This window comes from Lissotriton vulgaris, chromosome 3_1 (assembly GCF_964263255.1).
Source record: "Lissotriton vulgaris chromosome 3_1, aLisVul1.2, whole genome shotgun sequence".
Lineage (NCBI taxonomy): Eukaryota > Metazoa > Chordata > Amphibia > Caudata > Salamandridae > Lissotriton > Lissotriton vulgaris.
The window spans coordinates 312,445,937-312,461,959 of record NC_141689.1 but is presented as its reverse complement, the minus strand read 5'-3'; the positions used below and the strand labels follow the sequence as shown (position 1 = coordinate 312,461,959).

The 16,023-nt window shown below is 46.8% G+C and overlaps 1 protein-coding gene across 1 annotated transcript in view; it reads left to right on the top strand.

Annotated features, from left to right (window-relative positions):
* The window catches only part of LOC147726376 (A disintegrin and metalloproteinase with thrombospondin motifs 12-like), a 428,493-nt gene that overhangs the window by 358,466 nt on the left and 54,004 nt on the right, over positions 1-16,023 (top strand). Inside the window, exon 8 of the mRNA XM_086962924.1 lies at positions 13,453-13,586. Coding sequence (XP_086819050.1) covers positions 13,453-13,586 — 134 coding nt within the window. The remainder of the gene's footprint in view (positions 1-13,452; positions 13,587-16,023) is intronic.

The window sequence follows — 16,023 nt, the reverse complement described above, 5'->3', positions numbered from 1 at the left end:
CCACATTGAGCAGGTCCCCGTTCCAGCTCTCCCATGCTGCTCACTTTGTCAGGCAGGTCCTCAGATTTCCCAGAAGGTTCTTAACCATTTCTGTGGTCTTCGCTCCAGGTTCCCTAATCTCTTTTCTCCTTCAAACTCATTTATTTTGCTTGCCCCCATTTTCTCTACTTAAAACTCGTTTACTTTGCAGGCACCTAACTCGATCAGTTTGCAGGCTCCCTTAACTCCTTTTCTACTTCTAACTTGTTTTCTTTTGCAGGCTCCCTTTAACTCTTTCTTGCCTTCTAACTAATTTTTTACATTTCAAGCCCCTTTTAAATCTTTTTCTCCTTATAACTCATTTTTACTTTGCAGGCCCCCTTGAAACTCTTTTTCTCCTAGCTCATTTTTATTTTGCAGTTTTTTAAACAATTTTCGCCTTTGAAACTCACTTTTCCCCTCTAAACCTTGCTTAATTTTTCTTCCAGGCTAACCTCTCTTACCCACTTTTTAGGTCTCGACCTACGCAACGTGCATGCGTTGCATAGGAAAGAGGCCTAAAGCCGTTGATACCCTTTTTGAGGCAAACTCGTGCACGCGTTCTATTGCCTTCAATGGAACGCGTGCACAAGGGGCGATTGCCTCACGGGAGCGAGCGGCGATAATTAATACCATATGGTGCTGCGAGCGGCAGCGCCATATGATATTAATTATCGCCGCTGGCTCCTGCGAGGGAATCGGCAGGCCCTCTCCCCCTGCTGCCCTGCGAGGAGCTCGCGCGTGGAACCACCAACTGCAAATGTCATCTGCCAGGCGCTCAAAAAAATGAATGTACAGCATTAGATGTTATGCCCAGGGGCTTGCAGGGTAGAAACATTTTACTTCTAGACGGTATTCTGCAAGCATCACTCGATCTGCACCTTCTCTTGGCCGCATTTCCCCTTGGATGCTGTGTGGGCTCTTGATTAATCCTGGGCATTTCAGCTTTCCCCCAGCCTTTTAATTTATCGAAGTTGCTGTTTTACGTTAAAGAATACAAGGGGGTCTGTGAGGGCTGCTGGAAGAGGATGTGAAGATAGCGAGGGCGGGTTTAGTGTGCCGCTCTGGGTGCACAGCAGTACCCCTGTGTCCGAGTGAGAGTCCGGCAGCGCTGCCCCTCTCCCCCCACAAGGGCCTGCTTGCTTTCGTTCAAGACAAAGCTAGGAGGAAGGTGTCCAGTCTTGGCACAGAGTGCGGATGAGCGGATTGACTCGGGAAGAGAGAGGGCCACACGCGAGGCAGCACCTTTCTTTCCTAGAATGGGCTTCTAGGAGCGCACCCTCCGCTCACAGGACCAGTCCACAGCGCGTCACGGCAGGATGAAACAGGTGACCAGCTTAGCCGATGTGTACACTTTCGACAGTTATGTTGAAAACTGCAGACGGGTGGAGAGAGGGGGCTGTGTGTCTGCACCACAGAGAGGCACACACCTGCACCCAACAGGCAGACACACACACGCACCCCGAGGCAGACACACCAGCACTCCACAGCAAGACACATACCAACACCCAACAGGTAGACACACACCAGCACCCCACAGACAAGCTTTTCCATATAAAAGTAAATACACTTAAACTCCCCGAAGCCCCAGCACCAAAGCCTAAAATCAGATCTCCGTGTAAACACACCAGAGGCAGAGAACTTCTTTAAGATCAAGTGCGTCCCCAGCGAAGAAGAATGCAGCGCGTGCACAGTAGAGAGGCTCGGGCGAGCTTCCCTATCCCTACATACGAGCGAGCACAAGGGCTTAATGCAGTGCATGCACACACCTCAGAGGAATGGGAGGCTATTTGCAACACCCCCCCTGTACCGGAACCTAATGCAGTGAGTTCACACCTCCGAGGCTAAGAGCTTCTGTATCACTACCCAATCATCTCACCATAGCCTGTTGCAGCGGATGCAGACCTCAGTGGAAGATGGCCTCTGAAAATTAACACTTTATCTCAGTACCAGCTTAATGCAATGCTTGCCTACATTGGCGGCAGATAGTTTCTCTTCTAGTAGCTAACACATGATCCCACGATCAAGAGCTTAATGCATTGTCTCAACGCCTCAAAAAGAGGGGCTTACTGATCAGTAACAATCAACAGCACAAAAGCCTAATACGATTTCTGCACATCAAAAGGCATGGCGGTTATTTATCACTGCCAAAGCATCCCCAGCGTATGATCCTAATGGTGTGTTTGCAGACCACAGAAGAAGGGAGTTGATCTATGATTAATAACTAACAACCTATCCCAGGACGTGGGCCTGCAACCCTGCATGTCCACCACAAAGGCGAGGGGGGAGGGGATTTATCTATCACTAACCGATCATTTCAAGTGCATGAGCCTAATGCTGCCCCAGCCCACCTCAGAGGCATACCTGTCAATAACAGGCCATCTCCAGAGCAGTAGGAAACATATCTGTCACTAACTGGCCATGCAGAGCAGCGCATGCACAACCCAGGGCAGCCGCCGCCGCCATGCAGATTTCTGTCAAGACTTATTAAGCCTTGCGTGCCTCTCTCCAATGCTTGTTTGTCTTAGCTGCCGGTGCAGGCAGCTGCTCACTGCCACACCCGCACTTCTCCGACATGTTGTTCTTGTAATTTTGGGTGTGTTTTTCTATGGTTTGTTTGCATTAGCGTGCAAGGTAACGTTTTATTTGTGTTTATTTTTTTGCAGCGCAACATGCCGCGCTATATATTGAACAATGGCACCTGTGCATCTTATCTTTTGTTGAGTGCAGGTCGGCCCACTCAACGTACATTTTTTTTAGCCTGCATGCCGCGATTCGTCTTTAACAAAGGCACCAGCAAGGTAAACGCATTAAGGCAACTGCCCCTCTTGCATCGCCTGGCAAACCAGACCCGACCTGTAATTACAATTGAGCATTGGACACCCAGCGCAGGCGCACTGTTAAGATTCAAATGGTCAGTCAAACTTGGTTATATTGGAGCATGCTTTATCCGAATGGCTGATCTAAGAGGGGGGTTCTACCCAAGGAATCCACATGGGACCTGGGTGCTGTATGATGTAGGTAAGAAGGGCCCCAGTAGAGCTTTTATACATTTGCTTGCATTTATTATAGAAAAATCAGATATAATAACATACAATGTCAATTAATCACAAAGCATGATCCATATCCTTCGGTCAATGAAAAGTGCCCCAAGAAAGGAAAGGGGAGTGGGATAGCGTGATGCTGTGGAGGAAAAGGACAGTGAGGGAATAAAGTTCGTGACAACTTATATATTGCAATATTAATTTAGAGTGCAATACAGTTTCATGGCTTCAGATCCCTGAGCCGAAGAAATTGGGGGATTATAACATATCCCAAAGGTTAGAACTATTTCTGTTGATACCGAAGAGTTCAGAATAATGGGGGAGTGTCAACAGAACAGGACATAGAAGTAGCCGTCGACGTTTCGATTGCATTCAGCAACCGCGGTAAGGCTGTAACTGAGAGCTCCGTGACCGTTTCATTAAGATGCGGCAATTTTGAAGCGATCGTTTTGACGCACCGCCGAGTTTTGAGATAAGGACTCTCCGACCCTCATGGGCTATATAGATCCAGTGGGTTCATGCTACGTGAATTAAATCCCTCTACAAGCCACGCTCAGCTACTGCCAAACTGCGAAAGGCTTCAAATTCATACTCCGTGAATTGCAACACAAGAGACACGGCACACCGGCGCTGATCCGTAGTAATGCACAGCCGTCACGGAGAGATGGTATAGGAGCTGGATACTCCTAACCATGGGTGACTATATAGATTCTGCCTAATTACCCAACGTGAATAATGAGGACATAATCCTGCCACTTGCTCGACTTGAGCAGATACTGTAGTGCTCCTTTGTTGACTACCCTGTCCTGATGAAGACCCCGATGTAAGGCTAGACAAACGCCTACAAGTGTAGCGTGGGGTCAAAACGTCGACGGCTACTTCTATGTCCTGTTCTGTTGACACTCCCCCATTATTCTGAACTCTTCGGTATCAACAGAAATAGTTCTAACCTTTGGGATATGTTATAATCCCCCAATTTCTTCGTCTCAGGGATCTGAAGCCATGAAACTGTATTGCACTCTAAATTAATATTGCAATATATAAGTTGTCACGAACTTTATTCCCTCACTGTCCTTTTCCTCCACAGCATCACGCTATCCCACTCCCCTTTCCTTTCTTGGGGCACTTTTCATTGACCGAAGGATATGGATCATGCTTTGTGATTAATTGACATTATATGGTATTATATCTGATTTTTCTATAATAAATGCAAGCAAATGTATAAAAGCTCTACTGGGACCCTTCTTACCTACATTATCCGAATGGCGGCAACGTCACCTTTCCCCTCAGAACTTCTCTGTCACAGCTGCACGGTTACCTTGGTAATTGTATCATACCGTTGATTAATTATTTTGTGAAAGTTTGGGTATACAACATTAGATTTCAAACTCACGGCACTCTTGGCGTGTTTTATAATTGAATATAAGTTGACATCTTTGGAATTTCCTGTCCAAAACGTGCAACGTGCCTTGTGCGCACTCGTAAATGAATGAATGGAAAGCATACGTTATCAAAGCCTCATGGGCAGTGCTCTCATTCATAATACTCGTTCCGACTACTTCCTCCCCACTCCCATTTGTCTAAAACTATAACAACACCTTCAAAGATTAGATAACTATCATAACTAACAAATACCCCATTGCAGGCGAGTCTTCTTGACATTTTTTTGCGGTATTATAGTGCTCAAACTCGACCCAAAGGTATTTGAGCGAGCCGTTTCTGGCTCTCCGAACTGCTTTACTAGGCAGCGTGCAGGATACCGCGTTGGAAAGGGTTTCTTTCTTTTTTTTTTATTTATAAAAGTTTTTATTGAAAAATATAAGTGGAATATACATTGGCAGTTGTATACAGTACATTTGTGTTAATTATATTTCTTGGATTGTCTATAAGTAGAAAGAAGAGAGAGAGAAAAAAGAGAGGGGGGGGAGTTTGTGGGCAGTCTTTAAGTCTTTAAGTGTTCATCGAGTGGGCCCCACATGAGTCCCCTAGGGGTGTGCTCTTTCGAGAAGTTGCCCGCTATGTTGTCTGCTCCTCTCAGGAAGGTGACCCAGTTGATCCATGTTTTGAAGTTTGCCTTCGCCGTGTTTTTCCAGTTGGTTAGGATTATCTTTAGGGCCGCTATGAGTAGCAGGTCTAGTAGGGCTCTTTCTTCTCTGTTGTTTAGGTCCGCTGTTAGGTACCCTGTCGCCAGGCTCGCGTAGTTGATTGTTAAGTCTGTTTTGAGCATATCGTTTATGAATGCGTTAATCTGCGCCCAGTACTTTTCGACTTTAACGCATCCAAAAATGAGGTGTTCGAGGGTGCCCTCCTCCTTCCGACAGTTCCAGCAGTTGCTTGATTCTGTGATGCCGACCTTGTGGAGCCTGGATGGGGTCCAGTAGGCTCTGTGGAGGAGCCAGTATTTTGTTTGCGCCAGTTGCGGGGTAACTTTGTTCGTTGTGGCTGCGCTCCACATTTGTGCCTGTTCTTTTTCATTTAGCTGTCTGCCTAGGAGTGTCTCCCACGAGTTTGTCGTTCTTTTGTTTAGCGACAGGGTGGTGGGGGTCAGTAGTTTATAGATCTTTGCGGTTTGGTGTCCCGCCGAGTTTAGGGTTTCTACGTATTTGACGATGCCCGGTTGTTCTTTGCGTAGATTGGCTCTGGTTATGGCAGCTCTGATCTTTAGGAAGGTGTATAGCTCCTTGTTGGGGAGGTCGTTTAGTTGTTGTATGTTTGTGAATGTCAGCTGTTTCCCCTTGGTTTCCATCTGTTTGGGGAGGCTGATTCCTCTCTTTATCCATGTGTCATTGTTCATTGCTGCCCCTTGATATGTTATTTTTGTGTTGAACCAGATGGATTCCCATGTTGTACCTTTCAGCTTCTGTATCATTCGCCTGTCAATTTTCATCAGCGCTTCTCTGGTGTGTTTCAGTATCGTGTTTGACCTTAGGGGGTGTTTGTTTGCCGTTATTATAGCTATAGGGTGCAGGCCTTCTAGGAGGTCTTTCTCCAGCTCTAGCCATACTGGTTTGTACTGTTGTGTTTCGTCGATCCATGCCATCCCCTGTTTCGCCAGGCACGCTGTTTGGTAGACTTTAAAGTTTGCCAGGTTGAGGCCTCCCAGTTCTTTCGGTAGTCTCAGTTTGGGTAGACCGATTCTGGGTCTCTTGTTTCTCCATAAGAAGGTGTTGATCATGTTGTCCAGTCTTTTGTGGAAGCTATCTGTCATTGGGATTGGTAGCATGTTTAGCGTGTAGTTTATTGCGGGTGTTATCATCATTTTTATCGTCTCTATCCTTCCCCACCAACTGATATATTTTGGCGACCACAGTTCTAGTCTCTCTTTAACTTTTTTTAGCAATGAGTCCTCGTTGTGCTTTATTGTGGATGTTAGGTCTCTTCCAAACTGTAGCCCTAGGTACTTAAGTGGTTTGGTTTGCCAGGCTAGGCCTGAGTCCCCGAGTACTGATCTTGTGGTGTGGATGTTCATTGGTTTGCATTCCGATTTGTCTTTGTTGAGTTTGTACCCTGATGCCTCTGCGTATTCTCCTATTGTGTCCATAAGCGCTGTGATTGACGTTGATGGTTTGTGGTTGTGATGAGGATGTCGTCCGCGTATGCTGCCAGTTTGACTGTTTCCTCTTTGATCTTGACACCCGTAATCCTCTCATTGTCTCTTATTTTTGCTAGTAGGGGTTCTAGTGCCAGTAGGAGGAGGCCCGGTGACAGTGGGCATCCCTGCCTAGTTCCTCTTCCTAGTGTGAGCGTCTCAGATGTGCTTCCGTTCACCACTATTTTTGCTCTGGGTTTGTTGTATAGGGCCATTGCCATTGCTATGTATTTCTCCCCTAGGCCGAACTTTGCCATGCAGTTCCTGAGGAAAGGCCACGAGACTCTGTCAAAAGCCTTCTCGGCATCCAGCGCTATCATGACTGCCTGCTCGTTACTCTGTGTAGTGTGGTTGATTAGGTGGCATAGCAGCCTTGTGTTGTCTTGCGATAGTCTGTGTTTGATATATCCCACTTGTGAGTTGTGGATGATGTCCGGTAGAACTCTGTTTAATCTATTTGCCAGCACTTTCGCATAGATTTTGCAGTCGACATTTATGAGCGAGATGGGTCTATAGTTCTGCGGGTATTGAGGGTCTTTCCCTTCCTTGGGGATTATTGTGATGTTGGCTTCGCTCATGGTGTTTGTCATCTTGCCGTTTTGTATGCAGGCGGAGTATGTTTCCGATAGTACTCTTTTGACTTTTTGGCAGAAAGTTTTGTAGAACACAGTGGTGTATCCGTCGGGTCATGGCGCTTTGTTCCGTTTTAGTTGTCCGATTGCCGCTTCAATTTCTTCTTCCGTTATGTCAGCCTCGAGTGGTGCTCTGTCCTCCTCTTTGAGTTTTGGCAGGTTGATGTCTCTTAGAAGAGCGCGGCCTCCATCTTCGCTCAGGTTCTTATCTTCGGAATATAGCTCTTGGTAGAACTGTCTGAAGACTTCTAGTATTCCTTTGTTTGTTGTTAGCGATTTGTTTGATTTGTCTGTTATTGCTGCTATTGCGTGTTGCCTTTGCTTCGCTTTGAGGTGGGACGCCAGCTGTTTCCCTGCTTTGTTGGCCCTGCACAGATTCACTGATTTGAATTTTGTTAGCCACGAACCCGCTCGTTCGCTCAGGATTTTGTTCAGTTCATATTTTTTTTTTTGTGAGCGTGGTCAGTGTGTTCTTGTCTGCTAGGTTAGCGCAGTGGCCTCTTTCCAGTGCTGCTATTTCGCCTTCTATCTCCGAGATTTTCATGTTCCTGCTTCTGTTCATTCTTGATTTGATGTTTATCAGTTTGCCTCTCAGTGTCGCTTTGAGTGCGTCCTAGATGGTGCCTTTTCCTACTTCGCCATTGTCGTTGTGTTCAAGGTAGTCATTTAGTGCCTCCTCTATTTCTTTTACATTCTCTTTGTTCTGTAGGATGTCGTCGTTCAGTCTCCATCTTCTCGTCGGGTTGTCGTTGTGTTTGCCGGTCAGGGTGAGGGATATGTGCGCGTGGTCAGAGATAGTTATTGGGGCTATCTCCGTGTTGTCGATTAGATGTGTGTGGTTGTTGGACATCAGAATATAATCGATCCTGCTGTATGAATTGTGCGGGTGCGAGTAGAAGGTGTACTCACGCGCTGTTGGGTGCTGTAGCCTCCATGGGTCTGCTAGGAGGTGTTTGGTGCATAGGTCTTTAAGGGTGTTGCTGCTTGGGGAGTTGTGGCTCCGTCTGGTCGGGTGTCTATCCGTAGCCTGGTCCATCGTCTTGTTCATGTCACCAGCTGCGATCAGGAGGTCCTCTTGCGGTAGATCGCTGAGTTTGCTGTCCACCATTTGCCAGAAGTCTTTGTCTTCGGAATTTGGCCCATAGATGTTGGCCACGTGTATCAGATCCTTCCCTCTCTGGACACTTGCTATCAGCAGGGGACCGTCTTCATCCGTGTTCGTCTTTTGGATGGAGAGATTGGCTTTCTTGCTTAGGATAGTTATTACGCCTCGTTTCATTCCCTTTGCTGGCGAGCATAGGACGTCTCCTATCCATCTTGCCTTGAGTAGTTTTGTTTCTTCTTCTGAGAGGTTGGTCTCTTGTAGCGTGTATATGTCCCCTTTAAGTTTTGCCAGATGATCTAGTATTTTCCTGCGTTTGATTGGATGGTTTAGGCCTTTAACGTTCATGGACACCACCTTTAGGTTTGTGGCTAGGCTGGCTCTTGTCTGGTCTGTCATGGGGGTTCCGTGTTCTCGCTAGTGTGTCTGTCTTCTTCTTGACCAAGAGTCCGAGATGTCAGCCTTTGTTCCCTTGTGAGACCTGAGTGCCCCCCCCGGGGTTTCGGTGTGTGGAAAGGGGTTATAGGTAAGGTATGGATATAGCAAAGGAAGAAAAAGGAATTATACATTGCACAAATGCCTGTTGTCACGTTAGCCTTCATGCCCACCTGTCCCGCCTGCCCCCCCTGACCTCCCCCCGCCCCCCCTCCCCCCGTCTGTAGAAAACCGGGTGTGCGACAGCAAGGGTCCTCACACTCCCCCCCCCCCCAAGTTCTTGCATAGTCTCTCCCGCCGGTGTGGAGTGATAGTTACCACGCCTGGAGTCTGAAGGGAGATATAGGCATGTACAACCCATTGCGGAAGCAAAAGAAAAAGGATATGCTGTTGTTTGGTCCTTCTTTGTCGCTTCCTGTCGTTCCCGACTTGAGGTAGATGCGTTGTTATGTGTGTGCATGTTCGAGGTAGGTATGGTCGTTTAAGTTTACAGTTCAGGGGTTTCAATCTCAAGAAAGGGTGCACACTGTCCATGTCATATGTCCTCTTCTTCTGCCCCGTCCGTGGAGGCTCTCCTCTTTGCTCCCGGGCTTTGATGCTCCATTTCTTCTGGGGCCGGTCCTTGCAGGTACCTGTGCAGCTCGTTGGGGTCTTCGAATGTTTTGCTCCCATGTCTGTCTGTGATTCTCAGTTTTAAGGGGCCTGCGAAGGAGAATGTAATGTTGTTTTTACGCAGGGTCTCCCGCTGGGCTAGGAAACCTTTCCTCACCTCTACCGTTAGCCTAGAGAAGTCCTGGGTGATTGTTACCTTTTTCCCATTTATCACCATTGGGTTGCCTTTCCTGGCCATTGCGAATATAGCATCAGTGTGGTTGTCTCGTAGTGGTTTGCATATTATTGGTCTGGGGTGTTGCTGTTTGTCTGTTTCTTTGCTGGTATGCGGTATGCTTTGACGAGTTCGAGCGGTTTGTCGAAGGTGAGGCCGGTTAATTTGGGGATTATGCTTTCCAGCATCAGGGCACATGCTCCCGGGGTGTCTTCTTCGTCCTCGGGTATACCCAGCAGTCTTATGTTCCCCTTGCGGCTTCTGTCTTCTTGCTCTGCCATGGTTCTCTGCAGTGCTGTTGTTCTCTTTATGACTAGGCCTAGGTCCTTGTGTGTTACATTGGCGCGATCCTCTAGCTGGCTTATCCTTTTCTCTGCCTCATCAATTCTGCCGTTAGCTTTGCTTTGCTCAGCTCTTATTGCGATTAGTTCCATTTGGATGTTGTCCACTATTTTTTTTGTGGCTTTTGCTAGGTCATTGCCCTCTGTTATCTTCCTTAGTAGCGTGTCCAAAGTGGTTGTTTCGTTGCCCTGCTCTCCTCGCTCTTTCGCGGGTGAGGCCGTAAGATCGTTTTTGTTCTTCTTTTGGACATTTGTGATCTGGTTCCCATCTTTCCCTGCCATTGCGTCGAACCCCCTTCTGACCTGATGTGTTTGAGGTCTCACTTCTGTTGGTTGGTGCTTTGTGGGTACTTTTTTTAGTCTTCTGTTCTCTTTGTTGCTTGGGATGGGCGCTGTGGTTAGGTTGCAGTCCCTGAATCTGGGTGGCCACTTGACCACTCTGGTCTTGGTCCTGGACTCCGCCAGCCTCCTGCGGTGTCTCCCTCTCTATTCCTTATGCTCTTGTGCCACTGAGGGTGTGTGTTTATTGGCGGATGGTCCGCTCTGCGGGCCCTCGCAGGTCGGCGCTTATTTTTGCCCAGTTTGGTTACCTTCTGCTGCGTTGTTGTAGCGCTTCGTCTTGAGACATCCGCTTGTTTACTTTATGCCTCAGTCAGGGTGACCGCCCCCTTTTCGCCGGCGCAGGCTGATTTGTCTTGGTTGTTTTCCATCCGCAATGGCTTGGCGTGTGAGAGCATGCGGTGGTTGTCACCTTTGCGTTCTGTACGATTACTCTTTACACTTATGCAAGGTGGCCGCCGCTCGCTTTTTAAAACTCCTGCCCAAGATGGCCGCTTCCGTCTCTCTCCTCCTCCCCCTTTCCCCCCCTTGTGTTCAGTATTGCGGTTAGTAGGGTCGTTTCCGGGGGGTTTGCCTCGGGGGCCCCAGTTGAGGCGGGGGCTGCTTGCTGTTGTGCGCGTTCGTCTGTTGGTTTGTTTGTTTTTTTCCTTTTGTTTGGCGCTGGTCGGCGTTCCGCTCTTTCCGCCTGTTTGAAATGGCCGACGGTGGCTTCTGTACTAACCAATATGGCCGCCTCCTGTTGTTCGCGTTATGCCCCCTCTTCCCCCTGCGCTATGCGTTGGTGTCGGTTAGGCTGTCTTTCTAGGGCTTCGCATAGGGGGGGGGGGTGGCGGCAGCTTGGCCGGAGTATTGTTGAGCGTCCACTTTGCGGCAGGCGGTGCGTGTCTTGACCTTCCCTCAAGAGTCGGCCGCTGTCAAAACGCTGCACTCTGCCCTCCACCTCCCGGATTACTTCCCCGAGTTGAGGCGGGCGGTGCTTGCTGTTGTGCGCGTTCGTCTGCTGGTTTTTTTTCCCTTTTGTTTTGGCGCTGCTAGGCGTTCCTTCCTCGCTGTGTTAGGTGGCAATAAAAACACAACGGCATGAAAACACGTTACCACATCTAAGGACGGGCTATGCCTAATCATTCACCTGAACACCAGATTCCCTCCCATCTGCCATGCCCATACCAATCCTCTCCGCTCCTACCCTCTTTCCTGATCCCTCCTCCTTCTCTCCGGTTCCACAGCCGCCTCATCAGTTCCATTACTCCCTCTCATGTTCCCTTCTACTCTCTCACTATCTTTCTCACCCCAGTTAATTCCTTCCCTGTCCTCAGTCCCTGACTATCCTATTTCCTCCTCCTTTATTTCCTCTACTGGTCATTCCTTTTGTTCTCTGGTTCCTCTGTTCCGCCACTGCTCTCTCTTTCCGTTCTGTTCCCTCCTTGCCTGTCCTGTTCTATCTTGCATCTTTCGTCCATTGCTCTATCTTCTGTTCCTCTCTAGTCTCTCTTGATCCCTCATGCCTACTGTCCTCCTTCCTTGGCTCTAACATTCCCTCATCTGCTCTCTCCTGTGCCTCCCATTTCCTTTATGCATGTCCTGGTCTCTCTTTTCGTCTCACATTCTCCCGTTTTCACTCTCTCATGCCCCTTTCCCCATCAACAGTTTCTTCCTCCTCTTTATTCTCCCTCTTCTTTCTCCTGTTCCTTGTAATGTTCCCTCCTTCAACACCTGCTGCCTCAATGGTGCTTCGAAGTGTCATTTTGTCGGTATAAGCGCTATTCCTCCCATGAGGGGAGAGAATGTGGCGTAATGGCCAGAGCTGCCGACTTTTTAGTTGGAGCAGCAGGTTCGATTCTCGGCGCCCGCTCAACATATTGTGATTCTGGGCAAATCACTTCATGTCCCCGCGCCTATCAACAATGAATATGCGCTTGTGTAATATAATTAGTGCTAATGTAAAGCGCTTCAATACATTAGGGTGGAGTTCGCGCTATCTAACACTACAGAAAACAACCAGTGGCATAGCCAATAGGTCTCACCTTTAGGACCTTATAAATGTTTAGCCACGCAACAGTTAATGTTGTTGCACCAAGGATATTGTGCTGCATAAATACTTATAAGGTCCCAAAGGCGAGACCTATTGGCTATGCCAATGCTTGTTTTATCAGAGCTGTTTTCTCACCTGTCCCTCCCTCCCGCTTCCCGCCTCCCACCGACTCTGCTCAACACCCAACCCACCTCCTGGGAAACCTACTTAAGGCCGCAGAGTGACCCCATTGAGCAAGCCCCTGGGCCAGCTCTCCACTGCTGCTTGCTCTGCCAGGCAGGTCCTTGGATCTCCCTGAAGTTTCTTAATCATTTCTGTGCTCTTAGTTCCAGGCTTCCTAATCTCTTGTATCCTTCCAAACTCGTATATTTTGCAGGCCTCCTTTTTCCCTCCTTCCAATAAGTTATCTGTGCAGGCTCCCTTTAACTATTTTTCTCCTTCTAACACGTTCATTTTGCATGGCCTGTCCACACCAGCCTGAACCATTTTTTTTTTCTGTAGAAGAACGTGTCAGTTGCCAGGAGCTTCACCAGAGGTGAATAGTTAAACTATGATCTCTTTTGGATTAGAGGGGACATCCAGTGTGGAGGAGAAAAGGCTGTTCTCTTTACCAAGTCCCTGCCAATCATTAACACTAGGCATTCTGTAGTGTTGCGTTGTGTGAAGACGTCTGTTTGAGTTTGAGATTGTGACACCCATTACCGGAAGGGCTTTTAAATGAACCACTTGAGTTTGCATGTACTTCTACACTTGCATGTGCCAAGATACATAAATTGTGTCACCCGGATTTGCACCGCCGATTGAATCTCTTGACAAGTGCAAAACAGACATTAGTACAACTTGCCTAGTTCAAATGGCATTTTGCACCCATTGACAGTCCATGTGTAAATGCACAAAACATGAAGAGTTCCCCAATTAATGTCATTTGGTAAATAGTCATACAAATTTGTGATGATGCCAGTGAAATATACGTTGAACTATCTAAAAAGCTGTAAGTGCTAGCGCCTCTCTGGACCACTCGAAGGGTTAATTTGTGTGGCTCCTGATTTAATTCAATGACGATCCTCAAACATTACCATTCCTTTTCTCTGCAGCCAGACCGTGTGAACTGCACTGCAGACCTATGGATGGCAACTTTGCTGACAAGATGCTGGACGCAGTCACTGATGGTACCCCGTGCTTTGAAGGGACGGACAGCAGAGACATATGCATTAATGGAATGTGTAAGGTATTTGTTACGTTTCTTTCTTTAAAGCTTCCGTGAATGCAAATGAACATTTTACTTCACAGAACTTAGTGACTCGGATATAGTTTCATATCCCATAGAGTTACAGCTATGCAACTTGTTTTATTATTGTTTATATTTGTTTTTGGAAATAGGATCACGACTTGGGACTCTATCTTGAGAACTGCTTGACAAAGTTTTATGATGCGAGGATTTGACACTTTAATAATAGGGTCCATATGTTGTTCAGTGTAATCGGTTTCAAATTCCTATGCTTTTCGATGGCAAGCTTGAGTTGTATTTACGGTTAAATGATGTTAAATTATGTATTAACATATGCTTTCAATTTGATTTCATTTCATGCTCAATCGCTGCACTCGGTGCAGCAAAGTTTATACTTTGCATTTGTTATATTCTAAGCTTCCCACGTGGCTGGTTTCCTTTAGTAAGATCAGTGATATGCTCATTATGTTCGGGTAGGTTTTTATTTAACTATATTAACGAACAGAGCCCTTCAATAGACAGCTTATGCCTTTCTTACAGCATAGTGCGGGGATCTACCCGTACACTGGGTGCAGTGAGGGTGGCAGCCCCTAGTTCTTCTTTGAATGGTTTGAAATTCATGGCCCATTAGCCTCTGCAATGGTTTAGTAATTACTTAAACATTAAAACAGGTGATATATATCTAGAGGTTAGCCTTCATGGTGTATTTTAAACTGTATACACACTGTAAAACAGTAACATAGAACAAATCTGAAATATAGTTATGTGCATGGGCGATTCTGAAATTCATATAAAAGCCATGACAGTCCTACATTTCCACTCAGTTCCTACGAAAATCCAGATACTACCCATTTATTACAGTCAATGACTTCTCTGTTCAGGCAGGTGGTGTTCGCCTGATTACAAGGGTTCCTCGCCATAGGTCTTGCTTATTGCCCTCCCCCCAAAGATGGGCAATTCATGCCCTCCCTAAAAAATATATTTTTTTTAACTAATTGTTATATATCATTCATAATTTGTTTTATAATCTCCCTCACTTTTAGCTTCTATAAAAAACCGTTAGATGCACCAGGCCTCATATATGATCCTCATGCCTCCCACCACCTGCTACTGAGATCTGCTCTTAAATTGAAAAAAACTGAGATTATTAAGTGCATCAGGCGTGAAAAGCGCGCCCCAGTTTGCCACGTATCACCGAAAGCTTGGATGCTCCAAGACTGAATCTTGTGAATACACGGACTCCTAGAACTGTGCATATAATGAATCTGGTCAACATCACTCCCATTAGACCAACCTAACTCTACCCTTGATGGAAGCGACGCCCTTCTGAAACCAAAAAATAATGAAAGTCTACAGTGTGATTCACTTTTAGTCCTTGACATGGGACTGACCTCTCTTAGACCATCAGTGGGACTTTATTTTATTGAAAGCCTCCTTCAGCTCCGAAGCTCCTAAAGAGAACAAGATGACAGATTTATTTCTTGGAGTGACAACTGAGAACATTTATAATCTCCTGTCCTGCTCCCAACAGAGGTCTGAGCTGAAGGGAAACCGAGCCCAGGCATTCTGCATGGGGTATGTGTTTTAAGGAGCAAGATCTTCATCTGACCTGGTCCTGACTTGCACGTCATGGGCAATGTCCGGTGGATATTGACAGTTTGTCAACCTATTCATAGAGACGTGGAAGGGCATTAGGAAGGTTTATCCAAGGATGGAGCAGGGTGCATGCTGACAGCCTTCTTTCTATTCAACAGGGGGTGTAGTAAGCTCTTAGAAAGAGGAGTTAAGGAAAGGGACCATTGATGAGCATTTTTTTCTGACAAACATTGTTACTTGCCCACAGAGTAAAACATCACTGAAAGTTAAATCAAGGCCATCCAGCTGGGCACAGGCATATCTTTGCAATTGTAAACATGATGTATTGCCCCTGAAGCTGTGCATATGTAGAGTATGAACTCTGTGTTACACTATACCATGGTTACACTGACAGAAACTGCTTGAGACAGTGCTTTCCTTAACAACAGAGGGAAGACATGTTTATACAGATGTAAACCTTCCTATTGCACAAGTCTAATCCCTCTACTAGAAGTCATGAGAGCAAAGATTTGTCCGACATTGTCATATGCTAATGAGATCTTCAGGGGTAAACTAAACACGAATTTAAACCAACATGTGACTAAAATGTATAAAAAAAAGTCCTCCATTTGCCCAAAAATGCCTCTGCTGCACAGATTAGGCTAGAATTGACCTATTAAACTACGAAGTCTCCAGCATCGGCACATTCCTAAATCTCTGCCATAAACTCAGACAGGCAGACACAGGCTCACTGGAGTCACTTGTCTGGCAAGACATCTTCGAGAAAAACCCAGGGGGCACGTATGGTCGCCTTTTCAAGGAGTCCATTCAAGAACTCCCCGCAGGCGACCTATGGGATCTC